Here is a 26,294-nt window from a genome sequence, read left to right as displayed (position 1 = left end):
GAAGGATTTTCCGGTTAGAGTAAGACCTCGTATTCCCACATTCAGTGCATGGACAACACATAAAACCATTCTGCTTGTTTGCCTCAGCCGCATCGAGAAACTCATGCACGCCCTTAATGTACTCGCGGGTGTGTCTCTCACCGTACATCCATTGCCGGTTCATCTGCGTGCATTATATATAATTAAGTGTCCAAATTAATAGAAGTTCATCATCACATTAAAACCAAAGTGCATACATAGTTCTCATCTAACAACATATAGCTCTCCAGAGCATCTAATTAATTAAACCATACATTGAAACTATGTAAAACATTTCAATGCGAAAACAAATGCGATCATAATCGCAACCAAGGTAACAATTGATCCAACGGCATAATGATACCAAGCCTCGGTATGAATGGCATATTTTCTAATCTTTCTAATCTTCAAGCGCATTGCATCCATCTTGATCTTGTGATCATCGACGACATCCGCAACATGCAACTCCAATATCATCTTCTCCTCCTCAATTTTTTTTATTTTTTCCTTCAACAAATTGTTTTCTTCTTCAACTAAATTTAACCTCTCGACAATAGGGTCGGTTGGCATTTCCGATTCACATACATCCTAGATAAATAAAATCTATGTCACGTTGGTCGGCATAATTTTCATAAAAAATAAATGAACCAATAGTTATAAATATAATATACATACCAAATCCGAATCATAGACAGGACGAGGGCCGACGGGGGCGGATACCAAAACCATCGCACTATATAAGATGCAATAATAAATGTAAGAAAATGATACAAGTATCTATCTAAACATACAAGTAAGAATATTTTTCCTTTCAGAAAGAAGATAAGAACAAGAGGCTCACCACGGTGGTGTCGGTGATGAGATCGGCGCGGGTGATCGACGGCGGTGAAGACGGGGACGGGGCGTGACGGACCGCTAAATCTAGACAAATCTCGAGGAAAATGGAGCTTGGAGGTCGAGCTTCGAGAGGAGAAAGCTTAAGTAGTGTGGCTCGGGCATTCCATCGAACACCTCATGTGCATAGGAGGTGAGCTAGAGCACCACAAAGCCCTCTCCCCCTCGGCCAGAAAAAACAGAGCATTGTGCTCTGCTCTTGCGCGAGGGGGTATATATAGGCACCTCATTGGTCCCGGTTGGTGGCATGAACCGGGACTAAAGGGGAGCCTTTGGTCCCGGTTCAAGCCACCAACCGTGACCAATGGTGGTGGGCCAGGAGCGAGGCCCATTGGTCCCGGTTCGTCCCACCAACTGGGACCAAAAGGTCCAGACGAACCGGGACCAATGGCCCACGTGGCCCGGCCGGCCCCCTGGGCTCACGAACCAGGACCAATGCCCACATTGGTCCCGGTTCTACACTGAACCGGGACTAATGGGCTGAGCCGGCCTGGACCATAGCCCTGTTTTCTACTAGTGGGTTCATGCTGAACCGGTACTAAAAGAGGGGGGGCTTTAGTGCCCACATTTTAGTGCCGGTTACCGAACCGGCACTAAAGGGCCTTACGAACCGGTGCTATTGCCCGGTTCTGCACTAGTGAGGCGGCCCAAGTAAGAACCCGTGGGCTCAACCCAACACACTCATGACTTCTCTCCTTCTCCTTGCTAGTCCACCGCTACACAGTAGCAGGTGCGACACACGCGCCCTCGATGGACTCCATCATCGATGATGTGCGGGAGGAGGGAGGGCGCCTCACTCGTCGTCTTCTGCCCGGGGCCGTCGCGGAGGCGTTCAAGGCCGCCACAGGAGGCGCCTTGCAGGCGGCGAACAGAGGCGGTCGCGGGCTCGCGCTCTGGGCGTTGTTGTCCACGCTGACCAGGACACCGATTATGGACGGGAGCGGGACAACGGCGAGCGAAGGTGGCCATAGGTGGGGGTGCAGGCAAGCTGGGCGGGGCGGTGGAGATCCATCCGTCCATGGCGGCTTTGTGCAGAGAACAAGAGAGAAGCAAGGAGAAGAAGTGGAGGCAAGGGACGGCGGCGCGGGGGGCCTGCTGGTTGCCAGCGTCAGCTTGCTGCAGGCGCTAGGCAGAGTAGGCTTCAAGGTGGCGGCTTGCAGGTTTGGAGGGAGGAGGAACGCCACCCCCGCGCTGGGTTGGACTGTCTTTTTTCTCTTTGATCGGTGTATGCCAATGTTTTGCCCAGTCAGCTTCTCACAAACGGGCCCTACTTGTCAGAAAGTGATTAAACGGCCTAAATCCTTCGATCAGTGCTTTCTGCATAAAGATTAGTCGGAACACGATGATTTTTGCAATAGATTAGCGACTTGGTGGTTTCTGTAAACCTAGCCACAAATGTGGTAGTTTTGTGCAATTAACTCAAGTTAAATGCCGGGCAAAACTAAGCACTACTAAGAAATCGAGGGCACAGAAATAGAAACCCAAAAAAGTTGGTTTGCCTTCACCAGGCTAGGAAAATACATCCCCTCCTTAGCATGACAGGATTAGCTTTTTTAACACAGTATTATCAAAGTCGCTCACATACACGAGTATACATTCACCCCTATGAATGACACGCACACATCCTGCCCCTATGAGCACCTTCGAGAGACTAAATCGACATCGTCGAAAGTCTGAAATAAATCCAGAAATAATGCGAGCATCAATGCAAGTGTAGCACTTGAACCTTGGTGGGTTGGAGACACTGTCCTCTTAACCATCCAACCACAAATTGGTTCGCAACAAGATTAACTTATATGCTTATCATATTGTGACTTCAATTTCAATAATATCCCAGGAAATGCAGCAGGTTGTTGTACGACTTATATACCATTTTGAAGACAAGTGGTAGTCGTTGACTGTATGTATACGAAGTCCATCTCAACACGCAATGCTATTATTTTGTCTCGATGAAGACGATAGAGTGGGTCAGAGTTAGGTTGACATAAACTAATCGCCGGCGGCTTAGTCCATGTATTATTATCATTATGATATTAATTAATTGGTACCATGTCAGGTAGTAGTACTTTGTTACTACAAGAGTTTCCGCAAGTTCTTAGAAAATTAATGGTACCAGATTAAAATGCTTGGGTTAAAGGATGTACTAGGTAAACACGACTAGCCACAAAAAAGACATCTAGTGATCAACATTTGTCATACTGCTCCATGGCCTCGAAATTCATACATCTACTCATGCAAAACACTTGATAAAACATGATGCAAAAATTCACTCATCAACATCCGCAAGCTTAGTCTCGTCCCGAGCAAGGCTGCACCTGAGAGAAAAAAATGGTACCTGTTCATGAAGCGTGAGTCATAACAATAAATGAGGGCATTGCATCAACACGGTAATCACAAAAGATGCAGAACCATTCATCAGGGTTGTTTATGTTATTTTGGGAGACGGCTATCCATGTTATGGATGTATACGGTGTTTTCCTTATGCAAAGATAATACTTCCTCCGTTTCTTTTTACTCCGCATATAAGATTTGGTCAAAGTCAAACTACACAAAGTTTGACCAAATTTATATCAAAAAATATGAACATCTACAATACTAGAACTATATAATATGAAAATACATTTCATTGTGCATCTCATAATATTTATTTCATATTGTGAATGTTGATATTTTTTAATATAAAGTTAGTCAAAGTTTACAAAGCTTGACTTTGACCAAACCTTATATGCAGACTAAAAAGAAACAGAGGGAGTATATGAAAAAGAGAATCAACATGTGATTGGATGGTTAAGAAGATGGTGGTATCCTCAGTCCACTATGGTTCAAGTCCTAAACTTGACACTGATGCTCTCATTTTCCGGGATTTATTCAGGCCTTCCCGTGATGTGTGTTCAGTGGAGGAGACTTTCCGTCCAATACAAAGGCGTCTGTGGTGTCTTCTTCAATCTTAATATGATGTGTTGACTCAATCTCTCGGCGGTGCTCATAGAGATAGAGTGTGTGCGCGTGTGTTTATAGGAGTGAGTTTATGTGCTTATGCATCTATACTATGTTTGAAAAAAATATTATACTCCCTCCATTCCTAAATATAAGACCGTTGAGAGATTTCAATATATATGAACTACATACAGAGCAAATGAGTGAACCTACATTCTAAAATATGTCTACATATATACGTATATTCTAAAATGTTTATATTTAGAAGGGAGGGGGGTATGAAAGAGAAAGAGCAGAGCAGACTAGGCGATGTAGGGGCAAATAAAGAAAAAGTGGTGTGCTCATCTCGCGACTGCTCTCTCTTAGCCCCCGTTACACACTAAGCTCGGGACGTATCTGTTCATGAGAGCCGTAAGTCAACCTTCCTGTGCTCCCCTCTCCTCCTAAAATCGTATGCCTTCCGTTGGTTGACTTACGGCTCATATTCCTTCCAGCTCCCCTTCCTTCCTCCCTTCCTTCCTTTGATAGGATATCGGATCTCCATCGATCTCTCTCTCTCTCTCACCAGAGACTAGACTGCATGCCAAGATGAAGAGGTCTCTTCCATATGGTGTGATGTGACTGTGAACCAGGATTTAGCAACCAACCAACCTAGAGCTAGATCTGGAGCCAGATTGTTGAATCGAATTCGCAGGTGAGTTTTCTTTTCTTGATTGAGGCCGCTAGCTAGATGAGTTCTTGTATTAGTGTACGTCAATCGATTAACCAAGTAAGCTCTGCTAATCCACGGATGATTTTACAAAACCATGCATGGGAATGGGATGGTAGCAGAAGCTGTTGCGGTTTGGTGGCTTGGTGCCTTTTTGATCGAATTTGCAGCCGATCGATCGATCGAGTACAGAACTATCAGGTTTGTAATATACTACATACATTTCTCCTCTGCTAGCTATTTTTAGCTGCTGCTCCCTCACATGGCATATGACATGTAATAATCTCCCTTTTTCTTCTTACCAGTCCAGTGTCCAGTCCAGTCCAGTCCAGAGGCAACCATGATGGAATTTGCTGCTCTTGTCGTCTCCCTGGTAGGGTGGTTCGTCACGCCCGTCATCACCAAGTCTATCAACGCAGCATATGAATACGCAAAGGAGACGAAAGAATCGTTCAAGGAGGTCAGTAGTAATCTGGAAAACCTGGCCCGGCAACTTAAGGTCATCAAGAAGACTGTTCATGAAGCCCAGCTACATTTCATCAACAAGGGAGAAGGGGAGGAGATTCTGTGGGGGCTCAAGGGTGCCATTGATGAAGCGGATGAGATTCTGGACTTGTTCGAGTACGAGAGTCTTAAGAGGAAGCCCAAGGGCATTTCTTCCAAGTTTGCACTACACTTTACTTGTCTGCTCAAGTCTGTGCTCCAGAAGCTGGACTCAGCTGGCGATAGCGCGCAGGGCTTCCTACAGGATAAAGGCAACGTTATTCAAGATTCTGCCATCTTCCGTGAAGCTAGAGAAACGGGCCAGTCAACTCGGGATGATTTCTTCTTCGGGTACCACCAGCAACATGGCGATCTCATGGATCTGCTTCAAGTCGAGCAGAATAAGGTTATAGCCATCATAGGCCATGGAGGGATGGGGAAGACTCACCTTGCTCGCCAGCTCTACCATGCTAATCAGTCCAAGTTTGATGTGCGCATATGGGCACACGTCGGCAACAAATCAGGTCAACTTGATCTTTTGACACAGTTATGCAAGTCGGCCAACAGTAATGGCTCCTTAAGCCTGACGGTTCCACACGACCCCAACGTTGCTGTCCTTGAGTCCATGCTTGAAGGTCTGCTACAACCCCAAGGACGGCCCCAAAGGAGTTGTCTGGTCATGCTTGATGATGTATGGCAGCACGAGGACCATGGATCCGGGATCACCCGGAGTCTAAGAGATGAGGCATGGAGGAGTGTGCTGGCCATGTTCGAGGGGCTGAAAAATTGTAAAGTTGTAATGACCACTCGAGACAAGGTTTGTTCCACGACAGTAAATGCAAATCCAACAGTCTTCCTGGATGGGATCAGTGAAGAGATAATGAGTCAGCTGCTCGAAAAGTACATTGCAAAATTTCCTCAAGAGCGTAAAGTTGTACTTCCCCAATATCTAGCGGAACGGATTGCTGGCAAGGTGAAGGGATCCCCACGAGGAGCTATTAGTATTGTTGATAAGCTCAAGACAGCCAACAGTGAGACTCAGAAGGCCAATATGAAGCACAGCATCTTAGGTCAACTCGAAAACAGCCACCACATCCAACGCCTATATGAAGATCATCTATTCACCTTCCGTCATCTACCACCTTTGCTACAGAGCTGCCTGGCATTCTGCAGCATCTTCCCATTTGACTGGAAGTTCCACCCTGAAAAGTTAACCAAGATGTGGCTAGCTCACGGTATTATTGACGACACGGAAGTGCAAGTCGCGGAAGGATACTTTGACCATCTCGTGGATCGGTCCTTATTCAAACAAGTCAGGGACGGCCGCTATGTGATCCATGTGCACATCCATTCTATGCTACGCCGGGTCTCTCGCACTGAATGTATGATCATTGACAATGGTTCATCTTCAACAGACATAATCGTCCCTGCAACAGTTCGCCACTTATCTGTGACTACCAGCTGCCTAGCTAAGCTCAAACCAGAGAGAGCAAAGAAATCTGGCCATGAATTCACAGCGGTGCGGACACTGGTTGTCTTCACAGACAAGGAAGCTCCTTCCTCGCCTTGGAGTGACATTTGTGAGGCAAACAGAACACTCAGAAAGTTCAAGCGCGTCAAGGTACTGGATTTGACGGATACCCACATAACTCGGCTGCCTGATAGTGTCGGTGAGCTCAAACATCTGCGATACCTAGGTTTTCCTAACACCGTGGAGCAGCCTCGTGCTGATGGCAATAAGATCACCAAGCTACTACTCCTTGAGACAGTGTACGTCAGCAAGCCTCGGTCGCCAGCGGCTGATATGGACATGGAGATGGACACGGAGGGCATCGCCAAGATTGGTGGCATTGGAAAGTTAGAGAAACTGCAAGGGTCGCTCGAATTTCATGTCCACAATAAAAACCATAAAAATGGACATACCATGTTGGAGCTTGGGAAGATGAACTCTATTAGCAGGACCCTGAGCATAAAGGGCGTTCAAGCCGTCCAAACCAAGAAAGAAGCGCAGGAGGCTCGACTTGCAATAAAAGCATCTCTCCAAGTCCTCAAGCTTGATTGGGAGAACGATGCAGATGATCCATGTAAAGGTAAAGGTAATGGTTGCCTTCTTGTTCTTGGAGGCCTCCAACCTCATGCCAATCTCCGTGAGCTGCATATCACGAGGTACCCTGGGAAGAAGCTGCCTGCCTGGCTGTGGCAGATGACAAACCTGACCAGCCTGTACCTTACCAGCTGCACCTGCTACACGGAACTAAAGTCAGATGTTGACCGTCTCAAACAAGACTTCCCTCACCTCAGCATTGTGATAGACGGTAACCAAGAGTCAACAGCCGCGGGTGAGCCCCCTGTCCAGCAACCAAGAGTACCGCCCTCTTCCATCAACAGTGGCCAACAGGGCTCTGCACCGTGGCCGCCCCCTATCCAGCAACCAAGAGTACCGTCCTCTTCAGTCAACAGTGGCCAACAGGGCTCTGCACCGTGGCCGTCCCCTGTCCATCAAGCAAAAGTACCGCCTTCTTCCGTCAACAGTGGCCAACAGGGCTTTGCACCGCGGCCGCCCCCTGTCCAGCAACCAAGAGTACCGCCTTCTTCCGTCAACAGTGGCCAACAGGGCTTTGCACCGCGGCCGCCCCCTGTCCAGCAACCAAGAGTACCGCCTTCTTCCGTCAACAGTGGCCAACAGGGCTTTGCACCGCGGCCGCCCCCTGTCCAGCAACCAAGAGTACCGCCTTCTTCCGTCAACAGTGGCCAACAGGGCTTTGCACCGCGGCCGCCCCCTGTCCAGCAACCAAGAATACCGCCTTCTTCCGTCAACAGTGGCCAACAGGGCTTTGCACCGCGGCCGCCCCCTGTCCAGCAACCAAGAGTACCGCCCTCTTCCGTCAATAGTGGCCAACAGGGTTATGCACCGCGGCCGCCCCTTGTCCAGCAACCAAGAGTACCACCCTCTTTCGTCAACAGTGGCCAAATGGGATCTGCACCGCAGCCGCCCCCTGTCCAACAACCAAGAGTAGCACCTTCTTCCGTCAACAGTGGCCAACAGGGCTTTGCATCGCGGCCGCCCCCTGTCCAGCAACCAAGAGTACCTCCCTCTTCCGTCAACAGTGGCCAACAGGGATATGCACCGCGGCCGCCCCCTGTCCAGCAACCAAGAGTACTGCCCTCTTCCCTCAACAATGGCCAAATGGGATCTGCACCGCAGCCGCCCCCTGTCCAGCAACCAAGAGTACCGCCCTCTTCGGTCAACAGTGGCCAGCAAGCCTTTGCACCGCGGCCACCCCTTGTCCAGCAACCAAGAAGTGGTCAACAGGGCTCTACATCGTGGCCGCCCCCTGTCCAGCAACGAAGAGTACCGCCCTCTTCCGTCAACAGTGGTCAACGGGGCTCTACAACTCGGCCAGCAACCAATAGTACAGCCCAGACGACGGACAATCGTCCTGTTCACGCAAAGTGTCAAGCAGCGCGGGAAGCAAGCATGACCAGGACGAGCACAGTCAATCGTCCTCCTGTCGGAATCGATGATGTTTATATAGCACTGATGTATATGGTCATGCTTCTCTTGGTGTTTCATTATGTGGGAATCAGAGTTGTTATTCTCCTACTGCTGTTAATCTGCCAGTTTCGTTCTTGAAGGTCCCTGGAGTTGAGTTCCATGATTTGTTGACAATCTGTTGTAATCCAATAATATGTGCTGCTCATGCATTGCAAAAAACTTGTTTCTTAAGTTGTGACATTTCTTTGTGATCACTTCAACCGCTTGTTTCTTAAGTTGTGACGTTTCTTTGTGATCATTTTTAAGAGGGTATAAACGTAAATTGTTTGTTGATCTCCTGTCATTTTTAAGTGTGCATCGATGACAAGTTGATATATGAATGGTGCATTTTTACAATCATAGAGAATATTTAACTGATCCAAATATAACGATACTTTGATAGCATCCAAGCTGGATACTCTTACACAATCACAATATGTATTTTTTTTATCAAATGTGCTTGCCTCTGTCCCCTATGCCGAAATCCTGGCTGTGCCCCTGAGCTCCACTGCCTCTACAAGATCCATATTATGCTGAGAGAGGTGGCTGATGGTGTGAGTATTGTTGTTGCATGGTTACCTTCACCTGCCTATATACTTCTGTTTTAGTATTTTTGGTAGTACTGCATTCAGAGCACTAAGTACCTGGGTTTCGTTTCTACTGTAGAAAAGTTTCGCTGACCTTTTAAACGGGGGCTATGACCCATGACCTTTGATGGAATTTGGAAATGGATCCCTGTTGATAATCAACAGTGAACATCCTGTCAAGTTTATAACTCAGTTTCAGTATTTTGGCACAGTTAATTATCATCTGGAAACACTTATTCAGAAAAGCTGTGCTGTAGTGTTGTATATGTGTTGTGGGAAACCAGTTTAAATGACTTCAGTCAGTAGTTCAGTAAACTCCCAAACTTGAGAAGTGTTCTTTTCTTCAAAGCTTTTGACCCCGTTGAGTTTTTTTGGGGGGCGGGTGCTGGGAACAATTGCATCGTATAACTACTGTTACAGCTGCTAATTCTTCTGACCCTTCATCACAAAACAGGTGGGACTACGCAAATCCCGGATATCTAGATGCACTGAAGCACATCACAGACCTCAAGGAGGAAGGTAATATTTTAAACCTGTACTACTAGATAATAATAGTTCACTTGTGCACTCATCATATACAATCGTGTGGTTTTTCAGTGTGAACGAATTCTTACATAATGCCCCTTTTTGTTCTGAAAATTCTGAAGGTAAGATAAAGACTGTAGCTCTGACGAACTTCGATACAGAGAGGCTGCAGATAATCCTAGAAAATGGAATACCAATTGTCAGCAACCAGGTATTTATATGATTGCTTACTTACCTCATGTATGGTGTATTTTCCCTTATTAGTGTTCATTATCATATGGTCCTCAGACAAAATAACGAAAGATGATGTAAAATTGCCAGGTTCAACATTCTATTGTGGACATGCGCCCGCAGAAAAAGATGGCAGAGCTTTGCGAGCTTACCGGAGTCAAGCTTATCACGTCTGCTCCCTCCCCTCCATCCCCTTTTCTTCTTCTTTTCTTCAGTAGAACCTAGTTTGAAGTTCGGAAGATTGTTCCTGGATGCAGGTATGGCACAGTGATGGGTGGCCTATTGTCCGAGAAGTTCCTCGACACCAACATCAACATCCCTTTCGCCGGACCTCCTCTGAATACCCCGTCCCTGCAGAAGTATAAGAGGGTGAGCAGTTTGTAGTCCTTTCGGTTGAACCTGTTGCCCACCTTCCAGTCTTCTCTTGCTGTTCTCATTGTTGATACTACGACAGATGATCGACGCTTGAGGTGGCTGGAGCCTGTTCCAGGCCCTGCTCCAGACATTGAAGAAGGTGTCGCTGAAACACGGCGTCCCCATCTCGACCGTCGCCGTAAGATACATCCTGAATCAGGTAATCCTCCATCCTCCTCATATTTTTCTCCCTCTGGAAAAGGAATATCTTCACCATACAGGCCTCGAGGTCTATCATCTCATCTCTGTTTGCTCATGACATTCTCCATAACTCATGACTGCTAACACTGTGGTTGTTCTTGGGGACAGACATCGGTGGCGGGGTCGATGGTGGGCGTGAGGCTGGGTCTCTCGGAGCACATCAGGGACACCAACGCCATCCTGTCGCTGCTGCTGGACGAGGAGGACATGGGCAGCATCACCGAGGCGTCGCAGCGGGGCAGGAACCTGATGGAGGTCATCGGCGACTGCGGCGACGAGTACAGAGCCTAGTGATTTTCACATGGCCAGGGATCAAGTCTCGATCCCCCAGCATGTGCTCCCACGATGATATATACATACCACCTTAACAAATGAGAGTGACAATCATGGAGAGAAAAGTTTCAGAATTCAGAGGCATGGAGACAGATAGACAGAGAGACAGAGAGACAAGGAGGATCATGTGCTCCACCGAAAGCAAGGGTGAATGTGGTGCTGGACAGATCTCCCTGGCCAACAGGGAGCATATCCCGGCCTTGGAGACCGATCTGATCATGGCATGATATTATATTTTAATTGTAGTAGTATAAAATTGATGGAATCATCGTGTTGATGGATTATGGCGATGCTTGCCGTGCAAATTGTTATTAGTTGCTCCTCTGTTTGGGAATATATGAGGATCTGGACAATAAGGCATATATGGTCTAAAATACTGCGAAATTTGACCATTGTTCTGTGTTCAAAATGTGCATGTAAAAGAAGTACTAAAGCAAACATGGTGTTTCTAAAGTTACCTGTCAGGGGAGGGGGGGGGGGGGGGGGGAGCGAGAACCAATCAAGCCAGAAAAGTAGGATCAGATCGCACGAGGCGATCAGGAGGCGATGAGGCCCTTGCGCGTCGCCGGTGACGCCTCCGGTTCCCTCTCGCTCCGGCGGCCGCTCCGGCGGCGGGAGGGAGGGGGAACCTCGGGTCTGTTCGCTAGGTGGGCGTGTGGTAGGGTTAGGGTTGAGGGAGACGCTGCCGAGGCCGTTGCGGTGGTGTCGCGTCGGAATAAGTTTCTCCGGGCTCCGTTCGCGGTCAGGCGAGGCCTTTGCCTTCGTCTAGGAGCCAGCGGAGTTGGGGATCCCCGGGTCTCGTCGAGGTCGCGGGCTTTGGTGGCTGGAGGTCCATCGGCACTGGCCGAGGGATTCAGGGAGACGAAGACCCTTCTTCTTCCTTGTTGGTATTATTTGCTGCTGCTGTTCTTCTCCTTCCTCTGTGCTGATGCTGGTGGGAGATCCTGCTTTGTCCGGGCGGATGGCCCGGCCACGGTGCTGGACCGGTCGGATGACTCGAGTTCTCTTCCCTTTGGAAGGGACACTTTTCGCGGTACTCAAAGCCAAAGATGGCGACGGCTGTTGCAGGTGTGTTGGATTGATGTACATGCCCTCTCAGCGCTTGTGTCAAGAAAAGAGGAAGCAGCGTGGCGGCAATTGTACCATGGTCGAAGATGATGACCTGCTTGTGACTAGTTGCAGATCCTTCTGCTGCAGGGGTCTTCTCTCAAGATTCAGGGATGATGACACAGGGCTTCGGAGATCTTCTTGTGTTATGGTTGTCTTAGGGTACTCTAGGTGTTCATGGTCCTTTGTGTTTGCGTTTCAGTGTGCTTATAAGGGGCAACTTCTTTGTACTGATTCGTGATATGAATAAAAAAAATTCTCAAAAAAAAAATTACCTGTCATGAATGAAAAAAGGAACTATTTCATCGGTACGTTTTTCGGGCGGTGAATCTTAAAAGGTTATTTAAGAAGGTTTTCATACAATGATGTTCTGTGTACTTTTCAATATGGCGATAACATTGCCCTCACCCTGCAATGTGTCGCCGATTTGACAAATGATTTGGCAAATACTCTCCCCGTTCCCAACTATAAGCCATTTTAGGGATTTCAATATAAACTACATACAAAGTATAAATCTACACTTTAAAATATGTCTATATACATTTATATATAATTCGTATTAAAATCTCTAAAAGATCTTATATTTAGAAACGAAGGAAGTACAAAAGATATTTGTTGCGCATTTCTCACTTAAAGAAGGCAATTGCATTTACCCGGATCACTTACATGCAGGGGCGGAGTTAGGGGGGACGAGCAGGGGCCTGGCCCCCCAACGATCGACAATTTTAATAACAACGACGAGTAATTACCAACGAGATTAGATCAATATATGTACTCGGCCCCCCTATACTTGATCCTGGCTCCGCCACTGCTTACATGAGGCCTCGGAACACATGTGCAAGTGCTAAATTGTTGGAACTGCCGCTTTTTTCAAGTTGAAAATGTCTAGCTTTCATTTTGCCAAGGGCTCGCATGATTGTGGTGGTCTAAGCTTATCGTGCAACCACTTCTTATTCTTCCTTACCCCATCGCTCCACCGAGTCTCCCCTCCCCTCTCCACCAATGCTCTCTTCCCCCTCCCCATGCCCGCCCTCCTGTTCGGCCGCCAACTCCACCAGTTACTTGACGTGCCCGCTTTTTATTACAACAATTTGTGGTTGGGCGAGGCATGGTGTTGTCCCCCTAATCCACCCATCCCTCCCTCTAGACCACGTGCCACAGCCGAGCTCTTTCCTTTGCTCTTGTCGCGCCGTAGCTTCTCCTTTCTCTCGTCCCCATTGAACCAACACACAAACATAGAAATGAAATAATTACACGCCATATCCTCCCTCCTTCATGAAAACCCTAGGCGTGCAATGTTTTACTTGGCGGACGATTTTTACACACCAAGTTCTTGTTGTTGAAGGCTTTGCTCCGGATTCTGCTCAGGCGTGCCCTCCGGGTTGAAAACCCAAGATCTAACCGGCTGTGGTTGGATCCTATATGGTGACGCCTGAGTGTCCGTTTCAGACGTCTCAGAAAAAAATACCCCCACGCCCAGCCCCTCATCCTTTTAATAATCGAGGAGAACATCATTTACCATCTGTAATGACCCCAAAGAAAGATTCCAAATATTTTCTTTTCCAAAAAGGTAAAAAAAACCACAAAAAAAAGAGAGGAAAAGCCCTACTAGTAGTTTAATTAAGCAAAGAGCTGCAAAAACTTCTCCAAAACTGGAAAATCAAAAGGAGCGGCCGGCACAGCTTAGAATCAACGCGAGTATATAGCGGGTCGGGTCCGTATCCATCCCCCCCTGCTCATCCCCACAGTCCTGTCCCCGTCCACTCCGCCGCCGCCGCCGCCGCCGCCGCGAATTCCGCCGGCGTCCGCCCCCGCGCGCGTGCTCTGCGCCCCCGCGGACTCCAGCGCCTCCGGATCGGAGCCCCTGAACATGGCGGCCGCCGCGCTCAGGGTTCAGCTCGAGGCGCTCCTCGAGAACATGTTCGCCACGGTGAGCCCCCTCCGCACCCTCCCCTTCCATCTGGTCGTCGCGCGCTCGTGGTAGGGGGTTGCCGTCGTCGTCGGCGCTTCGATCTGACCTGACCTGTTGCCTCCGGCGTGGCCGATCTGTTCCCTAGGGTATGGTGGACGAGCAGTTCCGGCAGCTGCAGTTGCTGCAGGAGGAGGGGGGCAGCGCGTCGGGCTTCGTCGCCGAGGTCGCCACCCTCTTCATCGACGACGCCGACCGGATCATCGCCGACATCGGGAGCCTGCTGTCCGTGCCCCGCCCCATCTCTCTCTGCTTGTACCGTCTCGGCCGTGGAGCCGCCTCTGATCCTGTCTGCTTTGCCTGTTCAGGGACCAGCCCGTGGTGGATTTCGACAAGGTGGACGCCCACGTGCACCAGCTCAAGGGGAGCAGCTCGAGGTGATGATGACAAGCCTTGGCCCCCAATATACCCTGCTCATTTTTAACTGTATATATGCTTGTTCCCCGCTGTGTCGATCTTGTGCTATTCAGATGTGTCGGCGCACAGTGTGTCGTTTAGCCGTAATTAGAGGAGCTGAGTTTAGTTTATTTCTTTGCGCAACGGAATTGTTGGTATTACCGCCGATGGCAATATCCTGGCTCGGCGAGGAAAAATATCTGTTGTCTTGCGAACATTTTCCGGTAACGATGATCCGGTATTCTGCGGAACGCCGATGGCTGTTTTTCTGGTTTGTCCACTGCATTGATGTTGTTTCTATTCGGGTGTGTTGGTGCAGTGTGTGCGTCACGGGCATGCTGCTTGTGTCGTTTCCGGCTGCTGTATAGCCATATGTAGAGGATCTGAGTTTAGTTGGGTTCCCTGTAACGGAATTTGGGATGTTGTTTCTATTCAGGTGTGTCGGTGCATGCCGTTGTGTTGTTTGCGCTGTCGTGTAGCCATAAATAGAAGAGCTTAGTTTATTCACAATTGGTACAAAGGATTTGTCGGTGCATGCAGCTGTGTCGTTTGTGCTGCCGTGTAGCCATAAATAGAAGAACTGAGTTTAGTCGCAATTGGTGCAAATGATTTGTGGGTGCATGCTGCTGTGCCGTTTGCACTGTCGTGTAGCCATAAGTAGAAGAGCTGAGTTTAGCCGCAATTGGTACAAAGGATTTGTTGGTATTGCTGCCAATGGCAATATCCTGGCCTGGCAAGGAAATATCTATTATTTTGCGAACGTTTCTGGTGTTGATCATCTGCTGTTCTGCCTAACCCAGTGGTGGTTTTTTCTGGTCTGTCGACAGCATCTGTGTTGTTCTATCGGATATGTTGGTGCAGGTGTGTGTACGTCATGGGCATGCAGTTTCTGACGTTTGCCGCTGTTGTATAGCCATAAGTAGGAGAGCTGAGTTTAGCTGTGTTTCGTGCAATGGAGTTGTCTACTCCTGCCAATGGCAACTTTATGGGCCGGCAAGGGAAACTTTTGTCGGTTTGCAAACAGTTCTGGTGTTAATGATCTGCTATTCTACATAACACCAATGGTGGTTTTTTTGGGTCTGTCAACGGCATCGACGTTGTTTCTATTCAGGTGTGTCGGTGCAGTTGGGCATGCTGCTTGTGTCGTTTGCGCTGTCGTGTAGCCATAAGTAGAAGAGCTGAGTTTAGTCGCAGTTATTGCAAAGGATTTGTCGGTATTTCTGCCAATGTCAATATCCTGGCTCGGCGAGGAAATACTGTCGTTTTGCAAACATTTCTGGTGTTGATCATCTGCTGTTCAGCGTGACCAGTGGTGTTTTTTCTGATCTGTTGACGGCATCGATGTTGTTCTATTCGGATATGTCGGTGCAGTGTGTGTACATCATGGGCGTGCGGTTTCTGTTGTTTGCCGCTGTCGTATAGCCATAAGTAGGAGAGCTGAGTTTAGCTGTGTTTCGTGCAATGGAACTGTACTCCTGTGGTCCTGCTAATGGCAATTTTATGGGCCAGCGAGGAAAACTTTGGTCGGTTTGCAAACAGTTCTGGTGTTAATGTTCTGCTATCCTACGTAACACCGATGGATTTTTTTTTGGGTCTGTCAACGTCATTGGTGTTGTTTCTATTCAAGTGTATCGGTGCAGTGGGCATGGCATTCGTGTCGTTTTGCGAACATTTCTTGTACCATTGAATCCGCTATTCAGCCAATGGCATTACTGTAGCTTGGCAAGGGAAAAATTGTCGTTTTGGAAAATTTCTGGTATTGATGATCTGCTATTCTACATAACTTAAATGGCTGTTTGCTGATCTGTCTGTGGCATCGATGTTGTTTCTATTCGGATGTGTCGGTGCTGGATGTCTACGCCATGGCGTTTGCCCTGCCCTATGTCCATATATAGAAGAGCCAAGTTTAGTAAATCTCGTGTAATGGAATTATCAGTTTTCCTGCCGATTGTTTATGGAAGGAAAACTTCATCGTTTTGTGAACATTTATTTGTTGACTTGCCTGGCTCTGAGCAATTTTTTTGGCATTTTCTTATGTGTATCAGGTATCATCATGTGCAGAGTTAAATAAGTTTAGAAATTTCTAATTTCCTGATTGGCGCTTGTTTGAAATTTTTCAGTGTTGGTGCTCAGAAAGTGAAGCTCGCCTGCATGCACTTCCGCCAGTTCTATGAGGCAAAAAGCAAAGAAGGGTCAGTACTCAGTACCTTATTATGTATGATGCACAGTAATTATTCTCCACTCTATGTGTTGTTCAATTTTTTTGATGTAAACCTGCCAGCTTATTTTGTCTTGTATGGCAGTATATTTAGCTCATACCAATAAATATTATTAAGAACGGACCTGCCTGTTCACTTCATCTGCAATCATGTGATTGATAGAACTTGGTTCATTATCTGAATACGCCTCTTTGGCGATTCTCTTCTAACTTGTTTGTTCTAGACTTCTCTTTGTAGCATGACTATATTCTGAGATGGCTTGAGTTCTTTTTGTTCCCAAACAGAGTGGTTACATTTTGTGAACCATTTCAGTTCAGTTCTCTTAACCTCTCCAGAATTTGACGGTGGGTTATGTTCACATTATTTCAGGTGCCTCATGGCGTTGGCTCTTGTTAGGAGTGAGTTCTGTGATGTGCGCAACAAGTTCCAGACCATGATGCAGGTAGCTCCTTATGTGCCTATGTTGGCTTTTGGCTTTGAACTTCTCGTCAGTATCATAATCGACAGATTGGTATTGTCTTGATCACTGCTCACTGATTCTTGTTTTGATGCAGCTGGAGCAGCAGATCGAGGCCTGCAGTCCCAAGTAGAGTAGCAGTCACTGAAGCAAAAGGAGCTTAGCTCCGTGTGACCCCCGTGTATGTATCTCTTATGCTTGTAGGCAGTGTAACGGGTGTCGGGGGCTCTGGAAGGCGTGTGTGCGGAACCGGACCGACCGATTCCCACGTCGGAGCTCCGGACTCGTGACCCTTTGAAACGCAACTTGCTTGCCCTGTGTCAATGTACGTGTCAACGCTATGCTTGTTTGTGTCGTGTCCGCACGTGTCAACGCTATGCTTGTTTGTGTCGTGTCCGCCCCCAGGCTGCGTGTAAACTCTTACCTTGTTGTTGTATGTTGTTGGGGTCCCTTGAACGTCTTTGGAAATGCCGGTGCCGTTTCCCCCTTTGCACAAGGTGGAAGGCTTGCCGTTTCTCTGAAACTGCTGCTGCTGGCTGTTATCACTGTGTTGTGTGTTGCTGGCCGCCGTGAGGCCTCCGCCACCGTTGGAACGTTGCCGCGCCTCCGCAGGGGAGAACCGTCGCTTGCCGGAGATACCATCATACACAACCGGCACCGCACCATCGTTAGACACCGGAGTTCATTGCTAGTTCGTCGTGGGGCATGGGTGAGCGCCTGTTCGTTGCCAGAGCGGGAGGAGGAGCCCATACGATGAGGCAATCTCCGAGTAAGCCACCACTCACTCGTTGGCGGTGAACAGGTGGACACACAGACAGAGAAGGTCGCCGCCGTTTTGTTTTATCTTGGAAAGACGCCGTCGGTCGCCACCCAGGATCCAACTGCATGCATGCATGCGGCGCACGCCGTCTCGGAGCGCATCAATGGCGCCACGCCCGGACGAGGCAGTGGAGTAAACCCGCCGCTCGCTGCCAAACCACGCCGTGCCTGCCGCGAGACAACCTCGTGAGCCCACCCATGGACTACTACTAAGACTAAGAGGGCTCCATCCATCTCCCCCCAACACTCCTCCTCCTCCTCCTCTCCTCGTGCTCCCTTCCCTCTCCGGATCGCCGGACCTCCTCGCCTCGCCTCGCCATGCCGCTCGTCTCGCTCCGGGCAAAGCACAACACGCTTCTGGACGTGATGTACGCATCGGTGAGTCCCTACCCTCCCACTCCCATCTAGCTATAGCCAGTCGGTGAGCGAGAACCGGTGGCTTGACCTTTTTTTTTTTTTGCCTTCGGCGTGATCCATGACCGATCTGTTCTAGGGCACGCTGGACGGGCAGTTCAAACAGCTGCGGGCCATGGAGGAGGACGGCGGCGCGCCCCCGGGCTTCGTCGCCGAGGCCGTCAACCTCTTCATCCGCGAGGCCGACAGGATCCTCGCCGAGCTCGCCGGCCTCATGTCCGTGCCGCCGTCTCTCTCCCTATATATGATTTCGTCATTACCTCGTCTCGGCTACTGAGTACTGACTGATTCGCTGCAGGAAGCAGCCCGTGGTGGACGTCGACAAGGCGGACGCCCTGGTGCGTCAGCTCAAGGGGAGCTGCATCAGGTTGTTGATGATTGATGATACAAAACCCCTTCCTTTTCCAATATATCCGTGCCGCCCATTTTTAAGTCTCACTCTCTGCTTGTTGCTCCGCTAGCTACACCGAGTCGATGTCGTGCGATTCAGATGTGTTTGTCGTACACTTCACATGTTTCTAGCGATTGAGATTGATTAATTAGTTGTGTTTCGAGTAACGGAAATACCGGTATTCATGCCTTTCGAGTAATGGAAGCACTGATTGGTATTCATGGCAATGGGAATGTTATGGCTCAGTGAGGAAATATGGTAGTTTTTTCCTTTTTTGGTTTCTCCGCGCGCGTTCTGTCTGGATGTGTCGGCGTGGTGTCGTTTGCTGTTGCCGTATATGCATAAGTAGAAGCGCTGAGTTTAGCTGTGTTTTGTGTAACGGAAGTACCGGTATCCATGCCAACGACAGTGTGTCTTATGGCTTGACGAGGAATACTTTGTCGTCTTGCGAGCGTTCCTGGTTTTAATGATCTGCTATTCTGCGTAACGTCAATGATACATTTTCTAGTTTGTTATTTCTATTCTAATGTGTCGTCGGTGCGGTATCGATTGCGGTTGTCGTATACACATAACTACTTACCCGAGTCTAGTTGTGTTTTGTGTAACATAATTGTTGGTATTCCTGCCAATGGCAACCCTATAGTTCAACAAGGAAAACTTTGTCAATTTTTTTTTTAAAAAGAGGAAAACTTTGTCGTTTCGTAAACATTTCTGGAACTACTGATCTGCTATTGCATGTAATGCCATTAGTGTTTTTATTTATGGTTTATAGAACAATTTATTTTATTGCGACAACCGATGATGATAGGAAATGGCTCCTCAAGAATATTATCATGACATCGCAAGTATGCTTATTTGTATCAACATGCCATGGCATTAAGTTTGAGATTTCTTTTTTCTAGTTTCCTGATCTTGCTCACTTTGGCATGTATCAGCATTGGTGCTAAGAAACTGAGCGTCTCCTGCACGCACTTCCGTCAGTTCTATAAGGAAAAACCCAAAGGGTCAGTACTCAATTCGTATTTATACTAGATGATACTCCACACGCTGTTGATGAATGATTTGCAATATATTAGTGATGATGTTGGATGTATAGAATGTGAATATTTGGAGTAGTAATATGGAAACTAAAACTGAAAATACATATAATTTGTTATGATTGATCATTGTATATTTGTAATTTTTTTATTAATTATCAATAGCATAGCATGATGGAAATTCTCTTGTGTATTTGCATGTTGAGGTGGAAATTTTTCTATGCATGGTTGCATGTTGAGCTGGACCTTTTCTCCATGCATGTTACATGGCGTGGTGACAATCCTGCATGTTGAGGGAAATATATTAGCAGTGGCTAACTATTTAGATATAGAAGATATGTTACACAATAATTGTTCTACACTCACAGTATTGTTCAAATTCTGCATGTAAAACCTGCCGGCTGATTTTGTCTTTTAAGTACTATATTAAGCTCATACCAATCAAATATTCTTAAGAACTAACATGCTTGTTCACTTCATATAACAAATGATTCGTAGAATTTGGTTCATTATCTGAATAAGCCAATCTCTGATGATTGTATATTAACTTGTTGACTCTAGACTTCTCTTTATAGGACAACTAGATTCTAAGATGGATTGAGTTTTTCTTTCTTTCTTTCTTTCAAATAGATGGTTACAGTTTTCGAACACTTTTAGTTCATTTTTCTTAATCTCTTCAAAATTTAAGAGTGTGGTATGTTTTCATTATTTCAGATGCCTCTTTGTGCTGACTCTTTTGAGGAATGAGTTCTATGATGTGCGCAACAAGTTCCAGACCATGATGCATGTAAGCACCTTATGTGCCTATCTTTGTTTTTGACTTGCAACTTCACACTACTATATTATGTTGATTGCTCGCTTCTAAGATAAAAAAGAGTAATCTTGTTCTCATTCCTGTTGGTGTTGAAACTTATCTAGATATACTGTTTGGTTTCTGAGGTCTCTGAAATGTCTTTGTTTTATAATTTACACTTGCTAGATGTATGGGATAAAATACCGACCACCTTGTAAGATGGCTGATTTGTGAATCCTTGTGACTTGACAAACATTATGCGCTTTAGGCATGTCGTAATCATTATTCTATTCTTCTTTTGATGCAGCTGGAGCAGCAGATCGCAGCCTATGGTCCTAAATAGTAGCAATTGGAAAAAAAAGCACCCCATGCGATCCCTCCCAAGATGGGGTGTATTTATCTCTGAAGATGCAAACAATGTTCAACATGCATGTGTCAGGCTTTCGGGTGGTTATAAAATAAAATGAGGAATCTTGCGTAGTAACTCTAGTCTAGCAACTCTTAAAAAAAATTCGTCAGGTGTCTATGTCTCTGTCAAGTCTATATGGGCTTCCCCGCCCAATGCAATTTGTAAACTCTTTACCTGGTTGGTTGGTTAATGGTGTCTTCCTTTTGTCATACAGTGTTGACTTTCTTTTGTTTACAGCCTTTTGGAATGCTAGTGCCTTTCCTTGAGCAAGGGGAGAGGTTTGTTGGCTCTCTAAAACTACACCTGAGTGAGTGGCAAGCCATGTTGGCTAGTACAATATGAGTGTCACTCGTTGGTCTCCTCCACCACCAGAATCTCCGGAAAATCATCGCCGGAGAATGAACAAAGCTATGCGGGCGGAGGAGAGGATGAGATATTTCTAGGAGGGGGGGAGAAGGGTGAAGAGTATGTGAAATGTTGCCGTGGTAGAACATCGAGGGGTAATGAATCCAGTGATCTAGTGGTTGGCGTGGCAGAGTGGTCTGAACCATAGGAGAACCACTAGTAGAAAAAGGGTCAAATGTTCACCCCTTTAGCCCCGGTTTGTATTTGAGCCGGCACTAATGTGATCATTAGTGCCGGTTCGAATGGCTATGCATTAGTGCCGGTTCGTAATGAATCTTTAGTACCGGTTCATGTCACGAACCGGTACTAAAGGGGTGGTGGCAGGCTGGCGTCAGGCCAGGGCCCCACGAGCCCTTTTAGTGACGGTTTGTGACACAAACCGGTACTAAAGGTCTAACCTATAGTACCGGTTTGTGTCACCAACCGGCACTAAAGAGTCTTAACCTATAGTCCCGGTTGAAGACACAAACCGGCATTATAGGGCAATTTTCAAACTCTACCCCCCCCCCCCCCCCCCCCGTGTATCGCCATTTCAGTTTTGAAAAAATCAAAAGAAAATGATAAAAACTTCAAAAAATAAAATCCTTTGAGAGGTTGTTATATTACTACATCTACTAGTTAGGAAAATTTGAAAACTTAAATTTAGACATGTTTTGCAAAAAGTGTAGAGAAAATGTAAAACGGCTATAACTTTTGCATACGATGTCGGGAAAAAAACGTATAATATATCAAAAAATTCAGCACGAAAATCCGCATCCGATGGAGACGGCCTACGGCCTGTTTGCAATTTTTTAGAATCCTCAAATTCCAAAAGGGAAAAAAGATATGGTCAAATTTCAGTTTTTTAAAAAAATTTGGTTAAATCTGGTCAAACTACTTATTCAAGAAGTATTAATGTTACTACATAATTATTCAAGAATATTAGTGTTACTAAATAATTATTTCAATTTTTTGAATTTTGGTCAAATCTGGTCAAACTATGGTCAAACTTATTCAAGAAATATTAGTGTTACTAAATAATTACTGTTTTTTAGAATAATAGTTTCAAACTCAAACAATGAAATGTGTGACTTCATGCTCAAGCTAAACTCCTGAGGGTTAATAGGATTGACATCTTACTATTGTCAGGAAAACAACAAGTGCAGACTTGGAAACGAAGGAGAATAGAACCCGAAAGTTAAGCGTGCTCGGGCTGAAGTAGTGAGAGGGATGGGTGACCGGTCAGGAAGTTAGATGATTTGGAATGAGTGATCCACACTTGAGCAGTTAAGAGAGGTGATTAGAGACTAAATCACCAAATAATTCAGAAAAATTAAAAATCGAAAAAAAATAATCAAATTTTTTTTCCAAAATTTTCAATTTTTTTTTAAAAAAGAAACCTTTAGTACCGGCGGTACTAAAGGTCCCCCATACCAGGGCGCGAGCTCATGCCACATGGTGGCACTTTAGCGCCGGTTCGTGCCGAACCGGTACTAAAACAGGGGGGGGGGGCTTTTAGTGCTCTGTTTTCTACTAGTGAACCTAGGTTTCTTAAAGGCATTCTTCCATAGTGTTGTCCGCCACGTACGCCGTCACCTACACCAAGCATGCCCGTCTCAAGATCGTTACTTCCATAAAAAATCTTTTCATTACATATTTTTGTTAGCTCCCCATAGGATATCAAAGGTCCACGAACTCCATTCACAAATCCAATTTAACGTTCTGGTTTGCGCCTAACCACACTTAGCCTAGTGATTAATGAACATAGCACTATATTAGAACATGTATATGTGAACCAACATGTAGTTGTATAGTGAGGAGAACAGTGGTATCGCTAGGCCATCAGGTTTCAAGTCGTCGATTTGACATTGGTGCTCGCATTTTTTGGATTTATTCCAGACCTTCCGGTGATATGCGTTCAATGAAAGGAGATGTTCCTGTCGCCTACAAAGGCGTCTGTGGTGACGTCAATCTTAAAATGATGTGCCAACTTAGTCTCTTGGAGATGCACATAGAGGTAGAGTGTGCGTACGTGCATTCATGCATGTGCGTATGTATGAGCGTGTACGTCTATACTGTGTTAAAAAAAGAATGTGTATACAAAATTTGTGCCAGACTAGTCAGCTCTCTAAGAAAATACAAGGAATAGTGTATAAAAACTACTCCCTCCGTTTCATAATATTAGACTTTTTTTGACACTACACTAGCGTAAAAAAACATTTTATATTATGAGACGGAGGAAGTAGTAATGTAAAATACAACGTAAATTGGGTTTCTCCGGCACAAGAGCCAATGATGTAAATGTACCGCAAGGAAAGGGGAGCAAATAAAACCATGTCATTTTCAGTTCAAGAATATATGTGAAGATATAAATACGTGCTTGGAACTAATGGTACGTCAACGAGTCAACCACTGCTTGGAACTCTACATTCGTTGCTTTGGTCACAAATATCCGAAGAAATGGCCTGATTAACTCGCCTTGGATGAATTCTAGTACAACAAGTCATACCACTCCACCCTCAAATCTGGGTCAATAGCTCCTATGCGATGTTTTTGACGTGAATTGGGAAGGATGCAACGTAGTTGACAGAAATAGCTCGTCTGCGATATCTTACATGGCAATAATAGTCCCTATGCTACCAAGTGGTTAAAACACGGGAACGGTCGTCAACGAGGAGTGCAGTTAAGTTAAAAACAGAGGGTCAAACTGACCAGTGCATCTGGTGGTGGGTACCACTTGGCAGTGCATCAAGGTTAGCGATTCCCCGCTTGACTGAACGTGTGCTGCTCCCCCGCTTCTGGTTGTTGCTCCCTTCTTCATTCTCAGTGGCGGAGCTTTCGTTCACGGCTACGACGGCGTATGTGATGAGTGTATTCGGCACCCTAGACCTGTTCCCCTCCGTCTTGAGTTAGATCTGACCAAATGAGCCTCTGTTTTCCATGGGATCCAGATTGTGGAGGTGAGGAGCAGTGGTGGCGTTGGGCAGAACGAGATGGAGCCGCGAGAGACAACGTTGACCAGGTAATGATCGCCCTTTCCAGCCCTAAATGTGCCTCGTCTGCTTCTATTGCCACACAGTGCCCGCCATTAATAAACAGGGGCGATGGTGCTCAGACCTTTGATTTCACTATCAAATTCTTTCCGTCTAAAGAGAAGCTAGTTCATGGTAGCATGCGAGACATAGAGAGAGAGAGAGAGAGTGGGGGGGGGGTGTGATTAACGCGCACGCGGTTGCTGCAACGATCAGTTTCAGACATGACCGATTAGGAAGCGTTTGATATTTATTAGGGATGGGCAGGCTTTGCCACCCCCCCCCCCCCCCCCGCGCAAATCAGAGGGGGGTGTGATTATGTGAAGGAGATAGTAGATCCGAAGAGAAAGACAGGTGATTATGTGAGGTAACTGGAAGATCCGTGAGGGGGATGGGGTGATTACGTGAGGGCTCATGCATGAAAGGGAGTCAATACTGCGCATCTTCTACGATCCTCTCGACAAAAGTGCTCGGCTGCCGGGGACGGCGGGCTCTGCGCGAGGGAATCGATCGCGGGAGCAAAGGAGTAAAGTCGAGAGAGAGATACAATTGTGAAATGGAAGGTTGAATATGCAGAGATTGATTCACAGGAAATACAGAGTATGGAGGAATGGAAGAGAGAGCCGTGAGGAATGTTGTGGAGAAAATTGAGAGCATTTTTGGGGTTCAGAGCCACTACTAGGGAAAAGCCTAGCAGTAGGGCATGTTTAAGGGCTATCGGTAGCGCGGGATACCGCGCTACTAATACGGCGCTACAGCTAACGTCTAGCAGTAGCGCGTTTTCACGCCGGAAAATGCCAACGGAGGCCGAGCTCCAGGGAGCTCGGTATTTTGAAAAAATCAAAATTTATATTTCGAAGTTTCAGAAAAATAAAAAAAAACTTCCACAGTAACTTAATAGATTTCCGCACAAACGTGTAAGAAAATTATTTGAATTTGTTGTGATTTGTAGGCTGTAAAAAAAACAAAAATCCGGCCCAACAACAAAAAATATTGGCCCATTTTAGAAATATGTTTTTGTCTTCTTTCTGTACTCCACGTGTGAAAGTATTTGGTTTTGAATTTTTGCACAGACGCAATACACATGTGTGAAAGTGTATAAAAACAATTTCAAATTTTTTCACCTTGTGGAAATTTGTATTTTGAAAACGAGCTCCGTGGAGCTCGGCCTCCAAAAGCCCTCACCTGTTTTCACGCGAGCTACTACTATACCTACTTAGTAGTAGCGCTTTCTCAACCAGCGCTACTGCTAAGTGCCTTAACATCAGCGTTTTTCTGTCTAGCACTAAAGAGCGCTACTACTATATTTTCACATATCTTTTTTTGCTACGTATTTGCAATGTTTTTTTTTACAGTTTTTATATAGTATTCTAATCATATCATAAACATGCAATATGATCATCATATCATACACATAGTAGTCTCATCCTATCATCCAACACAAATCATGTTGTCACATCATAATCACGGTATAGCTATACAAGTTACATGACATGTCTCATCATACATAATGTAGTACTTCTTGAGGCGCCGGTTCGTATCCCACTCTCGCACTAGCGTGAACCTAAACTAACTATTTTCCGCTTCGACTCTGCTATCGAACCCTCTCTGGCTGTCGCTCGGAAATCGGTACACCTGGGCCTAACACTCCGGCCACTCGTCGTATATTCCTGGCGTAGCACTTCTTCGCCATCGATGATCTATGTACCTGCATCTTCACATGAGTCGATAGTATGCAACATATATAGTTGAGCAACAGAAAGAGACAAAGTTGGCAAAAATAGAAGCAACATATCATAAGCATAAATAACAAAGTTCATCGTACTCAAAATGCCCTAACTAGAGTGATCTTCGCTAGTTGAGGAGGACGGTTTAATTACATCACAAATAAATTTTCGTCGTGCATAACTCAAAATTTCGTCATAGAGAAAGTATGGACTAAATGGACACATTGTCATATACCGTCAATCACTCCAACATGTCATGCCATCCATCCAAAT

At 46.3% G+C, this 26,294-nt stretch overlaps 3 protein-coding genes and 1 pseudogene across 4 annotated transcripts; all 4 read left to right on the top strand.

Annotated features, from left to right (window-relative positions):
• Positions 1–4,185: 4,185 nt before the first annotated feature.
• Positions 4,186–8,812, top strand: LOC125550175 (disease resistance protein RGA2). Its single transcript, XM_048713107.2, has 3 exons — positions 4,186–4,543; positions 4,681–4,759; positions 4,864–8,812. The coding sequence occupies exon 3, from the start codon at positions 4,899–4,901 to the stop codon at positions 8,673–8,675; it is 3,777 nt and encodes a 1,258-aa protein (XP_048569064.1). The 5' UTR covers positions 4,186–4,543; positions 4,681–4,759; positions 4,864–4,898; the 3' UTR covers positions 8,676–8,812.
• Positions 8,813–9,002: 190 nt separating this feature from the next.
• On the top strand, positions 9,003–11,220 carry LOC125554482 (flagellar radial spoke protein 5-like; annotated as a pseudogene). Its single transcript, XR_015600092.1, has 7 exons — positions 9,003–9,130; positions 9,618–9,682; positions 9,811–9,899; positions 10,010–10,089; positions 10,177–10,288; positions 10,374–10,493; positions 10,643–11,220. The product of XR_015600092.1 is annotated as a flagellar radial spoke protein 5-like (transcript).
• Positions 11,221–13,672: 2,452 nt separating this feature from the next.
• LOC125550179 (histidine-containing phosphotransfer protein 2) lies at positions 13,673–17,471 on the top strand. The gene is made up of 6 exons (XM_048713111.2): positions 13,673–13,904; positions 14,032–14,168; positions 14,252–14,320; positions 16,460–16,531; positions 16,928–17,000; positions 17,113–17,471. Exons 1-6 carry the CDS (start codon positions 13,845–13,847, stop codon positions 17,146–17,148), a joined length of 447 nt encoding a protein of 148 aa, XP_048569068.1. The 5' UTR covers positions 13,673–13,844; the 3' UTR covers positions 17,149–17,471.
• A 499-nt stretch (positions 17,472–17,970) lies between these two features.
• On the top strand, positions 17,971–21,087 carry LOC125550180 (histidine-containing phosphotransfer protein 2-like). The gene is made up of 6 exons (XM_048713112.2): positions 17,971–18,212; positions 18,328–18,464; positions 18,547–18,615; positions 19,575–19,643; positions 20,391–20,463; positions 20,777–21,087. Exons 1-6 carry the CDS (start codon positions 18,153–18,155, stop codon positions 20,810–20,812), a joined length of 444 nt encoding a protein of 147 aa, XP_048569069.1. The 5' UTR covers positions 17,971–18,152; the 3' UTR covers positions 20,813–21,087.
• Positions 21,088–26,294: the final 5,207 nt, after the last annotated feature.

The sequence above is a fragment of the Triticum urartu genome, chromosome 4A (genome assembly GCF_056163025.1).
Source record: "Triticum urartu cultivar PI428250 chromosome 4A, HENAU_Tu73, whole genome shotgun sequence".
In the NCBI taxonomy this organism is placed as follows: domain Eukaryota; kingdom Viridiplantae; phylum Streptophyta; class Magnoliopsida; order Poales; family Poaceae; genus Triticum; species Triticum urartu.
Note: the sequence above shows the minus strand (reverse complement) of the source record. Positions and strands in the feature narration are given on the sequence as shown.

What these genes read in the sequence shown, in the direction of transcription:
- LOC125550175 (XM_048713107.2), top strand. Translation starts at nt 4,899, where the DNA reads ATGATGGAATTTGCTGCTCTTGTCGTCTCCCTGGTAGGGTGGTTCGTC.
- LOC125550180 (XM_048713112.2), top strand. Translation starts at nt 18,153, where the DNA reads ATGCCGCTCGTCTCGCTCCGGGCAAAGCACAACACGCTTCTGGACGTG. An exon ending in CTCAAGGGGAGCTGCATCAG is followed by an intron (nt 18,616 to 19,574) that starts GTTGTTGATGAT and finishes GGCATGTATCAG; the next exon opens with CATTGGTGCTAAGAAACTGA. An exon ending in TATAAGGAAAAACCCAAAGG is followed by an intron (nt 19,644 to 20,390) that starts GTCAGTACTCAA and finishes TCATTATTTCAG; the next exon opens with ATGCCTCTTTGTGCTGACTC.
- LOC125550179 (XM_048713111.2), top strand. Translation starts at nt 13,845, where the DNA reads ATGGCGGCCGCCGCGCTCAGGGTTCAGCTCGAGGCGCTCCTCGAGAAC. An exon ending in TCGAGAACATGTTCGCCACG is followed by an intron (nt 13,905 to 14,031) that starts GTGAGCCCCCTC and finishes TCTGTTCCCTAG; the next exon opens with GGTATGGTGGACGAGCAGTT. An exon ending in AGTTCCAGACCATGATGCAG is followed by an intron (nt 17,001 to 17,112) that starts GTAGCTCCTTAT and finishes GTTTTGATGCAG; the next exon opens with CTGGAGCAGCAGATCGAGGC.